The sequence below is a fragment of the Rhinatrema bivittatum genome, chromosome 3, assembly GCF_901001135.1.
Source record: "Rhinatrema bivittatum chromosome 3, aRhiBiv1.1, whole genome shotgun sequence".
NCBI classification, from domain to species: domain Eukaryota; kingdom Metazoa; phylum Chordata; class Amphibia; order Gymnophiona; family Rhinatrematidae; genus Rhinatrema; species Rhinatrema bivittatum.
Window position 1 is genome coordinate 517,418,513 of NC_042617.1, and position 21,247 is coordinate 517,439,759.

At 47.7% G+C, this 21,247-nt stretch overlaps 1 protein-coding gene across 1 annotated transcript in view; it reads left to right on the forward strand.

The window, feature by feature from the left end:
• Positions 1-21,247, forward strand: part of NUGGC (nuclear GTPase, germinal center associated) — an 864,070-nt gene that overhangs the window by 42,813 nt on the left and 800,010 nt on the right. Inside the window, exon 2 of the mRNA XM_029596224.1 lies at positions 7,052-7,168. Coding sequence (XP_029452084.1) covers positions 7,054-7,168 — 115 coding nt within the window. The 5' untranslated portion in view covers positions 7,052-7,053. The remainder of the gene's footprint in view (positions 1-7,051; positions 7,169-21,247) is intronic.

The following is a 21,247-nucleotide window of genomic DNA, read 5'->3' on the forward strand; positions in this document are numbered from 1 at the left end:
ACGCTCTAGTGCTCAGGCCAGACTGAGCGCACAGGCGAAGGGCTTATATGTTAGGCGCCTGAAACTCTTGGGCGCATATTCGATAGAGGCGTACATTGAAGTCACCTGGATTCATGTTGAAAAGCACATGTTGCTAAGATAGGCGTACGTTGCAGGGCGTACGCCTATCTTAGTGCGTAGTAACAGGCGCAACGTGCGCCTGTTACTACGCACAGGCGCACGTTGCTACCTGCACGTTGATAGGTGCCCGTTTGTACGCGCACATTGCTACGCGCACGTTGCTACGTGCACGTTGATAAGCGTACGTTGCTACGCGCACGTTGATAGGCGCATGTTGCTACGTGCACGTTGATAGGCGCACGTTGCTACGCGCACGTTGGTAGGCGCATGTTGATAGGTGCACACTGTTAAGCGCACGTTCATAGGCGCCCGTTGCTACGCGCACGTTGGTAGGCGCATGTTGCTAAGCGCACGTTAATAGGCGCACATTGCTACGCGCACGTTGGTAGGTGCATGTTGATAGGCGCACACTGTTAGGCGCACGTTCATAGGCGCCCGTCGCTAAGCGCCCGTTGATAGGCGCACATTGATAGGCGCACATTGATAGGCGCACATTCATAAATGCACGTTCATAGGCGCCCGTTGATCAGCGCACGTCGATAAGCACACGTTGATAAGCGTAAGTGGATACGCGCACGTGGATAAACGCATATTGGTAGGCGCACATCTTTCGCGCATATTACAAAGCGCAGACTCCAGCTGGGAGAAGATAACAGACGAGATGGAGCGTAAGAGCGCCCATGCGTCCGCAGAGCCGGCACCTCCAGAATCAGGCATAAGAGCTCTAAGCCTCTGCTCAGCATGCAACCTCAGAGCCACACAGAGTGAGGAAGCAGACTCCCTATGTGCCCAATGTGAGGAGGCCCTGGGAATTCCAGGCCAGGACCGGTCCCAGCCCAGTGCACTTGCCAGTTCCTCAGGGAACACCCCGGACCTAGCAGGCGGCGGTGAGCAGCCAGGGAACCCGAGAGGCCTGGTGCCCCTAAGGCCAGATCCTGCTTCGCTCTCCTGGGTGGAATTATTCAAGGGGATTCATGCCTTTTTCAGAATGTAGGCTGATTCCCAAACGGGTCCATACGTCCCAGATAACCCGGCCCCTGGACCCTCAAGACCTAGGCACGGCCACTCGCCACCCGGAAGCCCCACTTATGGGGATTCAGATTGCTCTAAGGAAGACGACGAGCCCCCCGAGGAGGGAGAACTTCCCTTGGGGATAGAACCATATCGGACCATGAGACGCTTCTTTCTGAAAGAGGATCTCCCAGGCCTGGTCTCTCAATGCCTGTCGGAACTGGCCATCCCGGGCCATGACACCCCAGGGGAACCTAGAATGAACCCCCTGTTAGAGGGCCTGTGCCAAACGGCCCACCATTTTCCCCTCCTACAAGCAGCACAGCAGCTAATCGATCTGGAATGGAATGCGCCGGAGGCCTCATTCAAAGGGGGTCGGGCCTTGTCTGGCATGTACCCCTTAGATCCGGCAACCAAGGAGCTGCTGGCGTGCCCCAATATAGACGCCATAGTTAGCGCAATCGTGAAGCGCACCACCATTCTGGTGGAGGGGGGGGGCGGCCCTCAAGGATGCACATGACCGGCGCATGGATGCCATTCTGAAACAAGCCTTTGAGGTGGCAGCCATGTCCCTACGAATTGCAACCTGCTGCACCGAGGTGACGCGTTCCTGTTTATCACATGCTAGGAACAACACCCCGGGAGAAGACATGGAATCAGCTCTCTCGTTCCTCACTGACGCAGCCTCCGACCTAGTCCGTATGGCAGCCAAGAGAGTGGCATCCTCAGTGGCAGCCAGGAGATAGCTCTGGCTACGTAATTGGTTGGCCAACTCCTCCTCCAAGACACGTCTCACAAGAATGCCCTTTAAGGGATCCCTCCTGTTCAGCAGCGACCTCGAGAAACTGGCTAATAAATGGGGTGCTTCTCCATTACCCCGTCTACCAGAAGACAGGTCAAGGAGGAGCCAGCGCCCTTTTCCTAGGCCATCTAGAGGTAGAAACTCTCAGCGCTTCAACCCTTACAGGGTTCGCTACCAAGCACCTCGTTCTCAGGCCAGGAACCAGCCCTTTCGGACTAAGCACAACAAGAGGAGAACCGGCTCGGGTTCTGGTCCCGGCCACACCCCACAATGACATTCAGCCGACCCATCCGGGGGTAGCAGCCATAGGGGGCAGGCTAACCCTCTTCTACCGCAGGTGGGTCGAGATTACCTCGGACCATTGGGTCCTAGCCATCATCCGAGAAGGGTATTACCTGGACTTTCTTCGGCTCCCGCCGGACAAGTTTGTAGAATCTCCTTGTTCACCCCTCAAGAGGACGGCACTAGAAGTTACCTTGCGGAGGCTCCTGTCCCTAAAGGCCATTATCCCAGTGCCTGCATGGGAGAAAAATTCTGGGCATTATTCCATTTATTTCATAGTACCCAAGAAGGAGGGCACTTTCAGGCCTGTCCTGGACCTCAAGTCAGTCAACTGACACCTACAGGTCCCCAGCTTTCGCATGGAAACTCTGCGGTCTGTCAAGAATGCGGTACAGCCAGGGGAGTTTCTCACATCCCTAGATCTGTCAGAAGCCTACTTGCATATCCCAATCCATCGGGATCACCAGTGCTATTTACGCTTCAAAGTCCTGAATCAACACTTCCAGTTCCGAGCTTTACCCTTCGGGTTAGCCACCGCGCCGCGGACCTTTACCAAGGTCATAGTAGTAGTGGCGGTGTCACTCAGGAAGGAAGGAATTCTCGTCCATCCCTACCTGGACGATTGGCTGATCAGAGCAAAGTCACCGGAGGAGAGCCACCAGGCAACCAACAGAGTTATATCTCTTCTGGAAAGCCTAGGATGGGTAGTAAACCTGAACAAGAGCTCCCTACAGCCTTCTCAGTCGCTGGAATACCTAGGGGTCCATTTCGACACCCAGGAAGACAAGGTCAGTCTGACCTCCAGGAGGAGATCAAAGCTCCAGAATCGCCTGCTGGCCCTGCTGAGCGCCACCCGACCCACAGCGTGGGATTATGTACAGGTCCTTGGCCTCATGGCATCCACTCTGGAGGTGATACCATGGGCGCGGGCTCATATGAGACCATTTCAACGCGCCCTCCTATCTCGGTGGAGCCCACGATCACAGAACTACACCGTACACCTACCTCTACCAGCCAGAGTGTAGAATCAGCTACGGTGGTGGTTACAGCCTGGCTACATGACCGGGGGTCACGAATGTCCTCCCCAATCTGGACCCTGCTCACTACAGATGCCAGCCTGAACGGATGGGGAGCACACTGCGCAGAACTCACCGCCCAAGGGCGGTGGAACATCAACCGACTAGAGGCACGGGCAGTCAGGCTAGCCTGCCTGCGATTTGCCCACAGACTTCGAAACAGAGCGTCAGAGTGATGTCGGACAACGCCATCACAGTGGCATACATCAACCGACAAGGCAGAACCAGAAGCCGACAGGTATCCCTAGAAATAGCCCCCCTGATGACTTGGGCGGAAGCAAATCTCCAGGACATCTCCGCCGTCCACATCGCCGGGAAGGACAACACCACGGCAGACTTCCTCAGCAGAGAAAGCCTAAACCCGGGGGAATGGCAGCTGTCGCCCACAGCTTTCCAGATGTTTGTGGATCAGTGGGGGATGCCGGGCATGGACCTACTAGCGGACAGGCCCAACGCTCAAGTACCCAGATATTTCAGCCACAGGCGGGATCCTCTATCCCAGGGGATCGATGCCCTGGTACAGCCATGGCCTCAGGGGATCCTGCTATATGCCTTTCCTCCATGGCCCCTGCTGGGCGCCATTATACACAAGATTCAGCGGCACAGAGGCCTAGTTCTTCTACTGGCCCCGGACTGGCCAAGAAGACCCTGGTACGCAGACATGAGAAGACTACTGGCAGGGAATCCATTACCCCTGCCTCCACATAGGGACCTGCTGCGGCAAGGTCCCATCCTCCACGAGGATCCAGCTCAATTCTCTCTTACGGTCTGGCCATTGAGAGGGCTAGACTGAAGAAAAGAGGATACTAGGGGCCGTTAATAGATACACTCCTCCGAGCACGCAAGATCTCCACATCACTGACATATATAAGGATCTGGAGAGTATTTGAAGTCTGGTGCGACACTCACGGCACCAATCCGCAAGCCGCTAAGATCCCTTTCATTTTGGATTTCCTGCAAGATGGACTTCAGAAAGGTCTGTCCCTCAATTCCATCAAGATTCAATTGGCAGCGCTATCCTGCTACGGTCCCCGGAGTGACGGCAACAGCATCGCCACACACCCAGACGTTTCACGTTTCCTGAAAGGAGTCAAACACATTCGCCCGCCACTGAAGTGGCCAGTGCCCCTGTGGAACCTCAACCTAGTTTTGGAATTTCTAGCGGGACCCGCCTTCAGACCCCTTTGAGGCCTATCCCTCCGTTTTTTAACCTTGAAGATGGTGTTCCTGCTGGCCGTATGCTCAGCACACCGCATCTCAGAGCTACAAGCGCTGTCCTGCCGTGACCCTTTTCTCAGAATCACTCCAGAGGCTATCCATCTTCGCATGGTTCCTTCCTTCTTACCCAAAGTAGTCTCACACTTCCACCTCAACCAAACCATGTCCTTGCCTACCACGGAAGGTTTGAAGAAGTCTGAGGAAGGTCGAATACTACGCCATCTCGACATCGGCAGACCGCTGTCCAGATACCTGGAAATGTCAGAAGCAGTATGAAAGACGGACCACCTGTTCGTCCTTCACCACGGGAAGAAGCAAGGGGAAGCGGCCTCATGGGCAACCATCGCCCGCTGGATCAAAGAAGTTATCAAGGCGGCCTACGTAGAGGCAGGAAAACCACCACCTCTACGGGTCAAGGCTCATTCTACCAGAGCGCAAGCGGCCCTCCTGGGCGGAAACTAGGATGCTGTCGCCTGCAGAGATATGTAGAGCGGCGACGTGGTCCTCCCTCCATACCTTCTCCAGATTCTACCATCTGGACGTCCAGGCCAGGGAGGACACAGCGTTTGCGAGGGCAATCCTAAACGGACCTCAAGCAGCCTCCCACCCAGTCCGGGAGTAGCTTTTGTACATCCCACTTGTTTTGAGTCCATCTGCTACACGCTAGGAAATGTAGAGATTACTTACCTGATAATCTCGTTTTCCTTAGTGTATGCAGATGTAAACCAGAGTGAAGGCCTTCACTAATACTTCGGTATATAAAAACAAACAAATAAATAAATAAATAAGTGGAGTTGTGCCAGAGTTGGATGGCTGGAGAGTAGGGATGTGAATCGTTTTTTGACGATTTAAAACAATCGACAGATATATTTTAAATCGTCAAAAATCGTTAGAGCCGCGATACAATAGCAATTCCCCCGATTTATCGTCAAAAAATCGTAAATCGGGGGAGGGCGGGAAAACCGGCACACCAAAACAACCCTAAAACCCACCCCGACCCTTTCAAACAAATCCCCCACCCTCCCAAACCCCCCCAAAATGTTTTAAATTACCTGGGGTCCAGTGGGGGGGGTCCCGGCACGGGAGGGAGGGAGGGCGGGAAAACCGGCACACCAAAACAACCCTAAAACCCACCCCGACCCTTTCAAACAAATCCCCCACCCCCCCGAACCCCCCCAAAATGTTTTAAATTACCTGGGGTCCAGTGGGGGGGGGGGGGTTCCCGGCACGATCTCCCGCTCTCGGGCCACGGCTGCGTTAATAGAAATGGCGTCGGTGGCCCTTTGCCCTTTACCATATGACAGGGCAAAGGTAGCGCCGGCGCCATTTTGGTTCCTGTCACCCGACGTCACGAGTGCAGGAGATCGCTCCCGGACCCCCGCTGGACTCCCAGGGACTTTTGGCCAGCTTGGGGGGGGCCTCCTGACCCCCCCACAAGACTTGCCAAAAGTCCAGCGGGGGTCCGGGAGCGACCTCCTGCACGCGGGCCGTATTGCCAATATTTAAAATGGCGCCGGCACTACTTTTGCCCTCACTATGTCGACATAGTGAGGGCAAAAGTCAAAATGGCGCCGGCGCCATTTTGAATATTGGCAATACGGCCCGCATGCAGGAGGTCGCTCCCGGACCCCCGCTGGACTTTTGGCAAGTCTTGTGGGGGGGGGGGGGTCAGGAGGCCCCCCCAAGCTGGCCAAAAGTCCCTGGGGGTCCAGCGGGGGTCCGGGAGCGATCTCCTGCACTCGTGACGTCGGGTGTCAGGAACCAAAATGGCGCCGGTGCTACCTTTGCCCTGTCATATGGTAAAGGCAAAGAGCCACCGGCTCCATTTCTATTAACGCAGCCGTGGCCCAAAGTGGGAGATCGCGCCGGGACCCCCCCACTGGACCCCAGGTAATTTAAAACATTTTGAGGGGGTTCAGGATGGTGGGGGATTTGTTTGAAAGTGTCGGGGTGGGTTTTAGGGTTGTTTTGGTGTGCCGGTTTTCCCACCCTCCCCCGATTTACGATTTTTAACGATTTAAAAAAACAAAAACCATGACGATCAGATTTCCCTCCCCCCCAGCCAAAATCGATCGTTAAGATGATCGATCACACGATTCACATCCCTACTGGAGAGTGCTTCTGTCAGAGTGACAGCGAACCCTGCACTTATGGAGAGTGTTCAGTTGGAGCCATGTTGGACCCTACACCTATGGAAGGTGCTTCAGTAGAATCTCCACTGGAACCTATGCTTATGGAAGAGGCTATAGTGAAAGCTGCACCTGCACTTGCTTTATAATATCTGTGATTAACAGAGGAGCCCTATTTTTTGGAGGCCCTGGTAGTCGTGCTCCAGAACCTTCATTTGTCTCTGGAAGAGAAGCTAATTTCAGTGCCAGACTTTAAGCCCATAACAAGAGCTTTAATGTAAACTAAGTCCACAAGAGAAACAATGACTTGCAGTCATGGTGAAAATTGTTTTATGAAGATAAATGTGTGCAATATAGTTATGTCTGCATTTTTAAATGCTTTCTACTCAGCAAAATGATTTCTGATGTTACAGGTATGAATGCTGCCACTAATGACTCTGAATTAGGAGACGATAATGAGCAAGCTTCCACCAGTACTCATATAGCAAGTACAGAAAGAGATCACACTCTGCAAGAAGAAAATGAGACAGGTATGTCTAAAATTGTTATGCCATCTACAGTATCTTGGAAAATGCTTTGCTCTTTTATAATGCTGGATATAAAAATGAGTTTCAATTATTTTACTAAGAGGTCCTTATTTAAAGGGTTTGTCGAAATACCCTTTAATTTAATATTCCCTCTTCCCACCAGCTAAAGTTTACCCAGATAATGTTTTACCCGATTGAAATTTATCTGGGTAAAAAGAGGGAGGGCAGAGGGTATTCTGGGGTGGGACTTAATTTTAGCAGGGTAGCATCAATATTGAATGCTACCCAGCTAAATTTACACAGGTAAATATAGTTTGAGAAAACATTAACCTAAAGTTATCTGGTTAACTCTAGGTGAGTCTATTTGGCAGCAGACTTACTCAGGTAAATCCCACTGAATTTCTCACCTAAAGTTACCTGGGTAAATGTTTGCTCCCCGCGCTGCTGAATATTTACATCACTATTTCTGACGGCCATTAACTAAAAGCAGGAGACTAAATGCAATTGATAAAGTGCATAATTTATTTAATACATGTATTAATTTTATTTATTTAAAAACTTTTCTATACCGTCATTTAGTATGCACCATCACAACGATTTACAGGGAGGCACGTACATTCATGATTGGGTAAAAATCTATAACAAAGTGCCAATAACATTTCGGTTACATGTTTTACTAATAAAATTAAATGATAGGTGACATGGATCTTGTCCATTTATATGGTTACAGGGGTAACCATACAATTATTGTAATTTATACAGAATTTCTTTATTCTTAGTAGTTAAGTATAAAAAAATAATAATATATGCAAAATGCATCTGGTGACTTTGTGCTGTGTGTTGAAGTTCATTTGCCTGTTCACTTATATTTCTTATTCTAAAAGGCCTACTAAAAGACTTCAAGGAATGTATATAACATGTTAAGATCTTTTAATGAAGGCCTTCTAGACATTCCCTCCTATAGGTTAGTATACCTTGACGAAACTTGAGAACGAACATTCTCAACAGCCAGCCCCTTACTCTGGAACTCACTCCTGGCTGCAATCCACAATATAACATACCCCAAAACTTTTAAAAAAGATCCACTTTTTTATATTGGCCTTTGATCTACAATCCTCCTGACATTAAACATCCGGCGATTTGTGATTTGTCCGACCCTCTCAACACTGATTGATTTGATATGTTTGGTGTTTGTTTGTTTTTTAAACTTTCTCTTTATTAATTTTCAATAACTTTACAAAGTATGCACTTTGCCACAAGAAAAATGGTACATCACTGAGAAAACAAAGAAAACTAAATATTCATCAAGAAAATTTATCCCATTAACAAGCAAAACAATTTCCATTTTTCTCAGATTTACCCATTAGACCCCAAGCTTGGGGAAGTGGGGTATCCGCACATTAAAGGAGAAATAACACTAGCATAATAAAGGAAATATGGCTTCTCTATCCTGTTTTTCAATTATCACGGATTGTTAGCACTGTTACTCAATAACTTTAAAGCTTTTTTTTGCATTAACAAAGTCTTTCATTTGCTCCGGTTGATAAAATATATAACTATCTTTATTATGCTTCACAATGCATTTACAGGGGAAGCGTAAGAAAAATGTTGCTCCCACTTCTAGAGTCTCTTGTTTTAAAGCAAGGAAATCTTTCCTTTTCATTTTTGTTGATTTTGTAAGGTCTGGAAATATTCTGATGCGTGATCCCATAAAATCAGAATTGGGTTTCTTAAAATACGCCCGCATCACATCTCCTAAGTCCTTTTCCTTAAAGAAAGATATTAACAAAGTTGACCTCTCTATGATTTCATAGGATGATGATTCCAAAAATCCTGTTAGGTTATCCATTATATTTGGAGCAATCTGCTGCTGTTGGATTTTTGCACCGGAAGAAAATAAACTTTATCAAGGGGTGGGGATTGATCCGAGGAAATTTCTAATATTTCAGTGAAGTATCTTTTAACTGTCAAACGAGGAATTTCCCCCATCACCCTGGGAAAATTGAATATTCTTAGATTGAAATTTCTCAGTGCATTCTCTATATTTTCAATCTTGCGATTTAAAGCCTCACAATCTTGAATTATCGTTGGTTGAATTTTCTTTACTTGCTTTATATCATTTTCAACATCCTGAAATTTCACTATCACTTCTTGCTTATATGACTCAGCGTTCTTATTCATAATTTCCATTTGATTTGCCAGCTGGTTAATTTTCTCAGAGCAATCTACTAATGACTTTGCCATTGCTGAAGTAAGTGTCCAAAGAGAGTCTAGTGTTACTACCTCGGGTTTACCCGTTGTTGTTAACTCACTGGGACAAACAGGGATCGCAAAGACAGCGCTCTCACCTCCTCCACTAGCATCCTGTCCTTCCCGTCTGTTCAGATCTCCTCCTGCAGTGAATGAATCTCCGAGTCCCTTGGAGGGCTGCAATTGCCCTTCCACTGACATCGGGGCGAGGAGTCAAGGTTGCTCTTGCAGCTTAGGGTAGTTGCTCATCCAAAGGGCTGAGGGATATTGCTTCCGAGGAAGGGTCACAGTCTCCTTCCTGTGACCTGACAGGCGGACCTCTCGTGCCCGAATTTGCCGGTTTGATTGCACACTGCTCGATGGTTTTCTGCCCCGGAGGTATCGTAGAAGTCGAGGGGTAACTTCTAGTCTTCCCCTTTCGTTTTGGTGCCATTTTAGCGAGGTAATTCTCTGCTGCAGGAAAATAAACGCTGGAGCTGCAGGGACGTGCGTCTCAACGAGTCGCCACCTTGACTCCACCCCCATGTTTGGTGTTTTATGGTTGATGTTATGAAACTGTAATCATTGTTTTATTCTTGTTTGTTTATTTTATTATGATTGTTAACCATGTACCCCACTCTGAGCTGTTGAGGGTCGGGTAATAAATATTTTAAATAAATAAACTCTCAGAAAACATACTCAATACTAATACAAATTAATACTAGTAAATCATACCAATAAACTATATTAATAAATAATAAACTAATACAACACTTATACTACAACTAATGAAAAATAATCAATACATACTGTTAGGGGTCCTCGGGGAGTCGGTCCGAGTCCCCTCACCTGCATGGGCAGGAAGCCCACTCTAGCACCCCGCTGCCGTGTCCCGTAGCAGTTTGCAGAATTGCGGCCTGCTCGCGGTGCCCCAACGCCGCCGTCGCCACTGCATCCCTGGATTCTCTAGGCATACGCGCGCTCGTGCATGCATGGACTCAATTTATTTATTTTTTTATTTTTTTAATTTTTTATTTATGCATTTTAGATATATTACATTATATATCAACAAGGAAATAAGAAATCCAAACATTTTAAATCAATAGAGAAAAACTTATACATACACTATTCCAAATGGATCTCTTACTATCAGGAAATAGTGGACCAAGATAGGAATTTATAGAGCTCTTCAATGTATCATATAAACAAACAGGAATTTTACCAAACACATAGGAAAATCCCTTACTCATTACAGCAAATTTCAAATCTTCCCATCTAAATAATTCCTTAATTGTTCTGGCTCTAGAAAAATATATTTAGCCTCTTGATATTTCAAAAGGCATTTACAAGGATATCTTAATGTCATACTAGCACCCCTATTAATCACTTCTTCTCTCATATGGATGAATTTCCTCCTTCGTTCTTGTGTACTACGGATCACATCCGGATATATCCATATGTTTTGTCCATAGAATTGTACAGTTCTATTTCGAAAAAAGAATTTTAAGACCATATTTCTATCCTGTTCGAAAGCAAAAGATACCAGCAATGTCCCTCTTGACTTTACTTCGGTATGCATAGATAACTCTAACAATTCCGACACATTCATAGAGGGTTGTTCAGGTGCTTCTACAGATTCTGAAGGCAATATCTTTTTGGAAACAAAGAATACTTTAGTGATTACTGGGGTAATATCTTTTGGAATTTTTAAACAAGCTTCCATATATTCTTTGAACATATCCAATGGCAGAATTTTCTTTACTACAGGAAAATTAACAATTCGGAGATTTAGATAACGTAATGAATTTTCAACATTTTCAAGTCTCCTTTCTGAAATAGTCTCCGATTTTATCAGGTTACCCTGGACCTTTTCAATTATTTCAATTTTTTCTTCTAATTTTCCTATTTTCTCATGATTTTCTTTTGCCACTTTTTCTACCTGCAACTCTCTTTTGTTGAGATCCAAAAAAGCTTGAGTCAGTGTTGTTACTGCAGACTCGATTGAGGTCATTGCATTCCACAGAGACTCTAAAGTGACTACGGGTGGTTTCTGCAAAGAAAAATCCAGTTTTGGTTGTAATTGTACCAGATTTTGAAGCGCTGTTTCCTCGATATTCCTAGCCGGCTTGGCCTTATGGGGGTTTGGAGTGGAGGTAACCACGGCTCCCGCCGCTCCTCCTGCTTCTCCAGGTGTCGAAACCCCGTCCTCCTTGTCCGTTTCGGTTTGCAGAGGCTCTCTCCTCTCCATGAGAGCTTGCGATGTTTCACTCTGCTCCTCCCCCGGGCGAGCTTTCGGAGGCTTCGGCGTCTCGGGAGCCCCCGGGCTCAGCGAGATCTCATCGGCCATGGACAACGAACCGAGCTCCTGCTCCGGAGTCCCAGCGGCCCTCGCCTCCGGCGTCCTCTGGGCAGAGTCGAAGAATCTCTCAATCTTTGGCTGGTTTAGTCCTTCTTCTTTTAAGGTAATATTCTCCTTTAATCGCGCCTTGCGCTTCGTATGAGGCATTGTCCAGGATTAGAAAAAGCAATTAGTAGCAGGTAAAATTTCAAGCACCAAAGAGCAGAGCGTCCCTTCCTCACTTCCTATGTGTCGGCCATCTTGGCCCAATCATGGACTCAATTTAAACGGCCAATGGCGGCAAAGTTCCCAGCGGCCCGGGATGATGACATCAGGTAAGGCAGGTGTAAATACCCTGCCTTGCCACTTCCTCCTTGCCTCAGCAACAGGTCCAGCTCCAGGTGAGTGTGTGTTGTCTGCATCCTGACCCCGTGTTCCTGTGATTCTTCTGCCTGCTCCTGCTCGTGCCCTAGTCCTGCTCCTCATCATTCCTGCTCCCTCGGATTGATCTACTGGCTCTGACCTTGCTCGTCTCATCGATTCCTCCTTGTGCGCTGCCTGCCCTGATCTTCAGCCCGGTCTACCATTCCTGCTTGTCCGCTGCCTACCCAGACCTCGGCCTGGCCTCCATTTCCTGCAGCCTGCTGCCTGTCTTGACCCTTGGCATGCCTGACCTGCCTCCACCTGCTGTCCAAGAGGCTCACACCTAAGTCCTGCCGGTTCCAGCTCAACCCGTGGGGAATGTGCCGGTCCCAAGGGGGACCCATGGGGGATGTGGGCTGGTATAGGTGAAGGTCCTAGTTGGGCTTTCTCTCTCAGAACTGCCTCCCAACAATGAGGATCACAGAGGGCCTCTCCTTAATGGTGGCAACAATCTCGTCTCTGCTCAAGGATCTACCTTCCTTACACATACATAATCAAAGATAGATTTATTTATTTATTGGGTTTTATATACCACCGCTCATCAGAGATATCACGTCGGTGTACATAGAACAAAAATCCGCATTAATGAGCTAATACACATTAATGAGCTAATACACATTGGGAGGATTACTTTCAAACCTATTTGAAGTACAGTATTTATATATGTAAGTGGATGTGTGGAGATTTGCTTATGTATTTTATAAACTGGTTGGCAAGAGCTGCACAGTTTTATAAAATATCGCATAGTTCTGCTTTGAAAGTATACAGGTGTTTTTAATTACATTCAAATATTTGCAATGTATTCAAAGCGCATACTTTACCTATTTTATAAACATACGTTTCTCCTAGGACAAGCAGGATGGTAGTCCTCACATGTGGGTGACATTGTCCAATGGATCCCGGCACAGAAAACTGGCACACTGAGCATGCCACTATCCACGTGTTCACGCGGGGTCTCTCTTCAGTCCTTTCTTTTCCGCAGAGGTACCATCTTGCAGAGGTGGAGCTCGTGCTCTGTTTTTTCGGGAAACTTTCAAAAAAAATGATTTTTTTTTTCATTTTTTCTTCCTGCGCTGGGTCTCTCTTCAGTTCCCCTTCTCGATCGGAGAGTATTTTTTCGTCCTTCTCCCATACCCGCCAGTCGTCGTGACTTTTGAGGTCCCCCGTTGAACCTTATGGCGACCGCGGAATTCCGTCAGTGCTGCCAGTGCCCTTAGACTGTGTCCCTGAAGGATCCACATGAGGTGTGCATCCTCTGACTGGGGGCATCGCATGATGCTTGGGGCTGCGAATTGTGCGCTCAAATGACCCCAAAAGGCTGTTGGGCCAGGTTGGATAAGATGGAGAAGGTTTTTGGTTCAGGTAAATCCAAACCCTCCATTTCAACATCGCTGTCATCTAAGCCTAAGGACCAAGGGGAGCTGTTTGTCCTCAATCCATCAGTGACCACTCCTCCCCCAAGGATGGCATGGGAGAAAGGTTTTAGCGATTGCACAGTCTCTGTCTCCTTCAAGTCGCAAACTTCAGGATAATCTTCTTCGGTGTCTGAGAAAGACCGGGCCGAGCAACATGGGAGGTCTCGGAAGCACCGTCACCGGTCCCCGTCTGCATGCGGGGCTGGGCTCAGACTGGCTCCAGTGCTTGTCGCTGTGTCCCCAAAGTGGCTACAGCAAGAGGAGGCTCCATCCTCCCTCAATGTCAGTGGTCCGAGACCATCTACATTGGTTCCAGTGCCAGACATCAAACATTCTCGGGGCCCGAGGAGGAGTTAGCCTCTGTCCTCCCCTTTCAGCCTACCCTTTCCTTGGAGACTTTTGAGGCGGAGTTGGACCGTTGGGTGTACCTGTCAGTGGAGCATGCTTTGCGTGACAGGGAGCCAGTGCTCCTGCCACTTGGGCCTGCGCCTTCCTGAACACTGATGCCAGCACCGTCACCTTTGAGGCTGGTGCCCATGCCGATGCTGGCGTCTGCTCTCATGCCAACCATGGTATCAGGACTGGAGCCATTGTTGGACCATCTCGACATCTTTCTGGATGCGGCACAGTCAAAAGCCTTTCTATCCTGCATCCGGGCGCATGCACTGCTGACCCTGGCGGAGGAGGTCCAGCATCGCTGACAGGTCTCTGTGGGGTATATGCTGCAGCTCCTGGGGCACATGGCTGCCACAGTCTCTCACCCCGTTTGCCCGCCTGCATAAGCGTTGAGCCCAGTGGACTCTACACTCCCAATGGCGGCAGGCTACTTAGGGCCTTCAGGACTGCATCCAGGTTTCCCCTCTCTCAGGGCCTCCCTGGCTTGGTGGAGGTCCTCATCTAATCTGGAGCAGGCGCACCCCAACAGATTGTGCTTACCATGGATGCGTCCCACCTAGACTTTACCTTTTTTATAAACATATGTTTCTCCTAGGACAAGCAGGATGGTGCCTATATGGAGGGCCTCTTCACCCAAGGTCTGTGGACCACTCAAGAAGCTCTGAATCAGATAATGTTCTTGGAGCTAAGGGTGATCTGGTATGCCTTGTGGGCCTTCTGAGATCAGCTGTCCAGCAAGGTTATCCTCATTCGGACAGACCATCAGGTGGCGATGTGGTACATAAACATGCAAGGGTCACCAGGTACTTCCTCCTTTGTCAAGCAGCAGTGCAGGTCTGGAGTTGGGCCCTGTCTCGGGGGATGTTACTCTGAGCAGTGTACTTGGCCAGTGTGGAGAACACCCTGGCAGACAGCCTGAGTCACTCCTTCTGGCCCCACGAGTGGTCCCTGAAGCAGGAGATGGTGCACTGAATCTTCCTTCTCTTGGGACTCCCAGATATGGATCTGTTTGCCACCTCCTGCAACAGGAAAGTTCCTCTCTACTGTTCCCTGACCAGGTCAGATGGCCAGTCGGTGATGGATGCCTTTGCTTTCTATTGGGGAGAGGCCTCCTATATGTGTACCTTCCACTTCTATTGGTGATGAAGACTCTCTTGAAGCTTCGTCAGGATTGGGGGACCATGATCCTCATAGCCCCCCATTGACTGAGGCAGGTCTAGATCCCGCTTCTGTGGGATCTCTCCTGGTGAGACCCGATTTGTCTGGGGTCTGCCCCAGACGTCCTCAAAGAGGATCAGGGCAGGTTGTGCCACCCCAACCCCCCGGCCCTGTCTCTCAAGGCCTGGATATTGAAAGGTTGATCCTGCAGCCATTTCACTTCTGAGGAAGTGTCTCGGTTCCTGGTAGCCTCAAAGAAACCTTCCACCAGGAAGTCTTATGCTTTGAAGTGGAGGAGGTTTACATTCTGGTGTGAGCAGAAGGGCCTCGAAACCCTTCTCCTGTCCCGTCTGGGAACTCCTAAATTACCTGTTGCACCTTTCGGAGGCCAGGCTTAAGACCAACTCCATTAGGGTACACCTGAGTGCCATAGGGGCGTACCACCAGGTGGTGGATGGGTCACCCATTTCAGAGCAGCCCCTTGTAGGACGGTTCATGTGTGGTTTGCTTCAGCTGTGGCCTCTCTTAAGGGACCCTGCAGTATCCTGGCAACTAAATGTGGTGTTGGCCCAGTTGATGAAGCTGTCGTTTGAGCCATTGAATTCCTCTGCCCTCAAGCATTTGACATGGAAGGTCACATTCCTGATAGCAATCACGTCAGCACACAGAGTCAGTGAGCTGCATGCTTTGCTGACTTTTCTGCCCTACACGAAGTTCTTCCATGACTGGGTGGTCCTGCATGCGCACCCTAATTCTTGCTGAAGGTGGTTAATAAATTTTCCCTTGACCAGTCCATTGTTCTGCCCACTTTTTTCCCTAGCCCTTATTGCAACCCAGTAGAAAGGGCACTGCATACACTGGATTGTAAAAGGGCCTTGGCCTTCTACCTGGACCGGACAGCAGGCCATAGGCAATCTGCCTAGTTATTTGTTTCCTATGACGCCATCAGGCTGGGTAGGGCTGTTGCTAAACAGACGCTTTCTGTTACAATGCTGCTTGCGGAGTCCATCCCGTGAGCAGCCTCTCACCTTCTGTGCCAGCGGCGTCCGACCATCTTCCTGGCCTGACGCCACAGGACTCTTCCTTCTTGCAGCCTAGGCCTCCCCGGGCGGCTGCTGTTGCTTCTCGTGGCTGGACGCCGCTGATGCGGCAGGAGGGGCCGCTGTTGTTTCTTCATAGCAGGAGCCTCTGCCAGGATGCCTCTTCACATGGCAGGAACGCTGCCAACGCTGACTTCCTCCCCCTTCCTGGATTCTCTAGGATCCTCCTGGATCCGCTTGGCATGCCTCTCCTTAGTATTTAAAGGGCCAGCGGCAGGAAAATCCCCATGGCCCAACAGATGACCTCATCAGTCCTTGACTTGTCCAGCCCTGTAAAAGGGCTCAGCTTGTTCTCCTTGGGATCTTCGCATCGATGGAGAAGGTACAGAGAAGGGCTACCAAAATGATAAGGGGAATGGAACAACTTCCCTACGAGGAAAGACTAAAGAGGTTAGGACTTTTCAGCTTAGAGAAGAGACGACTGGGGGGGGATATGATAGAGGTGTTTAAAATCATGAGAGGTCTAAAACAGGTAGATGTGAATCGGTTATTTACTCTTTCGGATAGTAGAAAGACTAGGGTGCACTCTATGAAGTTAGCATGGGGCACATTTAAAACTAATCGGAGAAAGTTCTTTTTTACTCAACGCACAATTAAACTCTGGAATTTGTTACCAGAGAATGTGGTCAGTGCAGTTAGTATAGCTGTGTTTAAAAAAGGATTGGATAAGTTCTTGGAGGAGAAGTCCATTACCTGCTATTAAGTTCACTTAGAGAATAGCCACTGACATTAGCAATGGTAACATGGAATAGACTTAGTTTTTGGGTACTTGCCAGGTTCTTATGGCCTGGATTGGCCACTGTTGGAAACAGGATGCTGGGCTTGATGGACCCTTGGTCTGACCCAGTATGGCATTTTCTTATGTTCTTATGTTCTTGTCCATGCTTCTTCTGTCAACAAGGTCTCCCGCTGTCTACTTCTGTCCAAAAGGTTCCGTGTCCCATGTTAGATGTTCCTGGTCTCCATGGATATCCCTGTTCTTTATTGGAGCTCCTTCGTCATCTCTTCAGTGTGCTGATGTTCCATGTTCCTGATGCTTCAGTTCTGGTCCTAATGTTCCCGTCTCTGGCTCTTCGTACTGCTTCAAGGTTTCCTGCTCATCCATCTTTCGTGGCGTGCCACTGTCATGGTCCGTGACCAGCCCCGGGGGGCTATGTAGGGTGCTTCGTGGCACAAGGACTGCCTTCATGTCTGCAGCGCAAGCCTCCGGAAGGCCCTTGTTTTTAATGCCGAGATCTGTTCCTGAATCAGAGTTCCAAATCCTGAGTTTTGAATCCTGTTCCTGGTCTTCGGAATTCCTTTTTCCTGCTTCCGTCCATGCCCTAGACTCAAGCCAAAACCTGCTTCCCTTCAGCGTGGTCTGTGACCAGCCATGGGCGGCTGTGTAGGGTGCACTGCGGTACAGTACTCACCCTTTACTAGCACCTGAATCCTCGTCTGAGTTTCCAAGTTCCTGAGATCCATGTCTTGTCTTGTTCCTGCCCTCAGCCTCCATCTGGCCTTACACATTCATTGTTCCCAAGCAGCGGGTCTGGAAGGACTACTGAGTGGCTGGAGGGGCTACTCTTGAGACTAGCATTGCGTTGCTGGGTCTCACCGGTGCGTGCAGGTCCACTGGAGGCCTGAGCCTGCCTAGTTCCAGTCCTCGATGAACCTTGTCTCATCCTGGTCCAGGCTTGCTCCAGCCCGTTCTTGTACAGTCTTGCTTCCTATGGTGTGTCTTGGGGCTCCTCCCTGAGCCACACCATGGTCCAAGGGCTCACATCCCCCTAGAACAAGCAACCGAACCCCCGTGCTCGCAACACTTTCTACCTGTCTAGTCGAATGCATCGCCTTCTGCTATGACCAGGCGGGATTGCAACTTGGAGGGTCACGTCACAGCTCATTCTGTTAGAGCCGTGGCTGCTACTGTGGCCCACCTTCGTGCAGTCCCTATAGAGGATATATGCAAGGCGGTTGCGTGAAGTTCTCTCCACACCTTCATGACTCATTATTGTCTGGACAGGGAACAGCCATCGTGATAACAGATTTGGCCAGTCTGTCCCCAGAAATCTTTTTCAGCTCTGAATCCAATTCTTTCTTTCTTTCTTTATTTATTTAAAAGTATTTCTATACCGTCTTTACAAACAATGTTTAATCAAAACGGTTTACAAATATAAAAAATAGAACTAAAATAAATTAAGGATTAATTAGGAGTAAAATAGCATATAAAGAATATAAAATTACAAAAATTTCATTAATATAAAATAAAAATTGTTTAAAATAAAAATAGGTAACATAAAACAAGTTAGTAGTCAAGCGGAGAGGAATCGGGTGCCAAACTGAATATGTATGTATTCTGGGAGTGCGATGTAATTATTAGGTGGATGGTATATGAAATGCAATTCGAAAGAAATGAGTTTTTAAGGATTTTTTGAATTGTTTGGAATTAGATACGGATCTGATGGAGTCTGGTAGTGAATTCCACAAAATGGGGCCTATGACTGAGAGAGCTCTTTTTCTAGTAATATCGAGGCGGGCTTGTCAAGGTGAAGGAATTTTTTTTTTCTTCCTACCTATGGCCCTGGTTTTGGTTCAGGCTGTTCCTGCTGTTATCAACAGCACCTCTGTTGTTTTGCCCGTTGGCACCTACTTTGGTGTCTGTTGGTCCTATTAGTCTCGGGTCCAGCTTGAGTCTTGGTCTTCACCCACCTGTGAGGACTACCATCCTGCTTGTATTAGGAGAAAGCGAAGTTGCTTACCTGAAACAGGTGTTCTCCTAGGACAGTAGGATGTTAGTCCTCAGGAAACCTGCCTGCCACCCCACAGAGTTAGATTCTCCTGGTTTGTTGTTTTATTTTTTCGTAATCTACTTAAGAGACTGAAGAGAGACCCCACGTGGACGCATGGATAGTGGCATGCTAGGTATGGTCAGTGTGCCAGTCAAAGTTTCTATGCCAGGCTCCATCAGATGAATTCACCCACATGTGAGGACTAACATCCTGCTGTCCTAGGAGAACACTGTTACAGGTAAGCAACTTCGCTGTATTTTCTGTGTGAGAAAAAATAACATATACTCGAAAAAACCCTGATTTATTCGCATAGGTATATTTTAAAATATGTGTGCATATTTGAAATCAGCAGTATACCAATACCTCTGCCAGGTCACCCAGTCTGTCTCCAATTCCCTTTAGTACGTCACCCTGAATTTCCCCCCCCCCCCCCCCAATTCACCAAGACTTCCTATCAAAAATAGCAGACAACAGACAAGTCTGATTTCACTTGAGCATTACAATTAGCAGATATAAAAATGTGCAAATAAGCTGGCTAATGTATTTGTGTAAATCTCTCTTAAAATAACTTCTGCATGGGGGAGGGGCCAAGATGGTCGCTTGCTAGCAGCATTGACTCGGAACTCCTGCAGAAAGTTTCTGATAAAGGACTAAATTTGTTGTTTAACATGCCTCCAAAAAGAGAGGGGAAAGTGAGGGTTTATTCCTCTGACTCCCCACTCCCCACGGGACAAAAAACCATCGCCGAGTGCGCTCGCATTTACCAGAAGCGGGAGGTGCCTAGGATTCCACAAGCGATATCAATTAACCTGCAGGTGGAAGCCGCGACGGAGATGCCGGGAGCTATTGGCCCAGAGGCAGCCGTGGAGGGAGCAGCAACGGCTGGTTTCGACAGAGGAGAAACATCAGTTCGAGGAGGAGGTACAGCTCTGATGTCAGTAGACATTTTAAAGCCAGATGATACCAGCAATGGTAAGGCTGTTTTGATTCCTATTTCAAATGTTTCTTCGCTGGCCTCATGGACTGTAAAAGAACAACATGTTGAGCTGGCTCCCCCCAAGTAAACCCGCTGTGGTAACGCTGGATTCCCAATGGGAATTGATGGCCCACCAAAACTTGGCCCTTCAAGGCTCTATGAACCAAATAACCCAGATTTCTTCAAGGTTGGAAATTGTAACCCATGAACAGGATAAAAGAATAAATGAGCAATCAAATAAAATACAACTACTTGAAAATCAAATGAAAGAAATACAGAGAGTACAAACTGCTACGATTCAGGACTATGTTACTTTAAGTTAAAAAAACCAGAGCTTTTGGAGAATTGGTTGAGAAGGCTTAACTTAAGGTTGTTAAACTTCCTCAAAATACTGGGGGAGCAAGAGTAACCCTGCGAAGATACCTTAATGAAATACTACAGATTCCTATGGAAGATATGCCATCCTTTAACAAAGTTTATTTCTTACCCTTCACTCATTCGAGAGAAAGGATGATTCAAAATCAAATGGATCTGGGGAATCTGACTGACTTTCTTGAATTCTCGACAGTAGAGATTATTGAGAGAGCAACTCTATTGATTTCCTTCATCTATGAACAGGACATGGGTGAGAAATGAGGAACTTCGTCCAATAAATGGGGGTCAATTTTATGGGCCAATTTGTCCAGATCTTTCCTGATCTGGCAAAGACCACACAGGAAAAGAGGAAAGGTTTCCTGACACTGCGACAGGAAACTAGAGAGTTGGGAGCTACATATCAGCTTAGATACCCCTGTAAATATATCATCAAATATAATAATACCTATGTGTTTCTAATTTCTGAGCAATTGAAAGCATGGCTTAATTCCCTTAGATGGGCGATGATAACATCTATGCCTACTGAAGGTCCAACTAGCATAATAAAATGGGTATTATGTGGCAAGTTAATGGCTTTTTTATTTTACTTGAATGTATAAAAATGTATAATCAAGCTTCCAAGTTAAAAGTACTCTCCTCCCACATTTTACTTGGGGACTAAAGAAAGATTTGGTTTCTGGAATTATTTTCATTATGATAATTGAATAATGTTTGATTTCTTGTTTTCTGTACAAAGATGGAAATGCTTTGTAATTATTTAAAAATTAATAAATATAAAATAAAAACAAAAACCTTTTGCAATTACCTCTTGATCCTTCCCTAGAATGCCCCTAGACCTCCCCTTTCTTGAGCTAGTAAATGCACACTTTTGATGTTTATGAAATAGTATGTGTGTGAATAC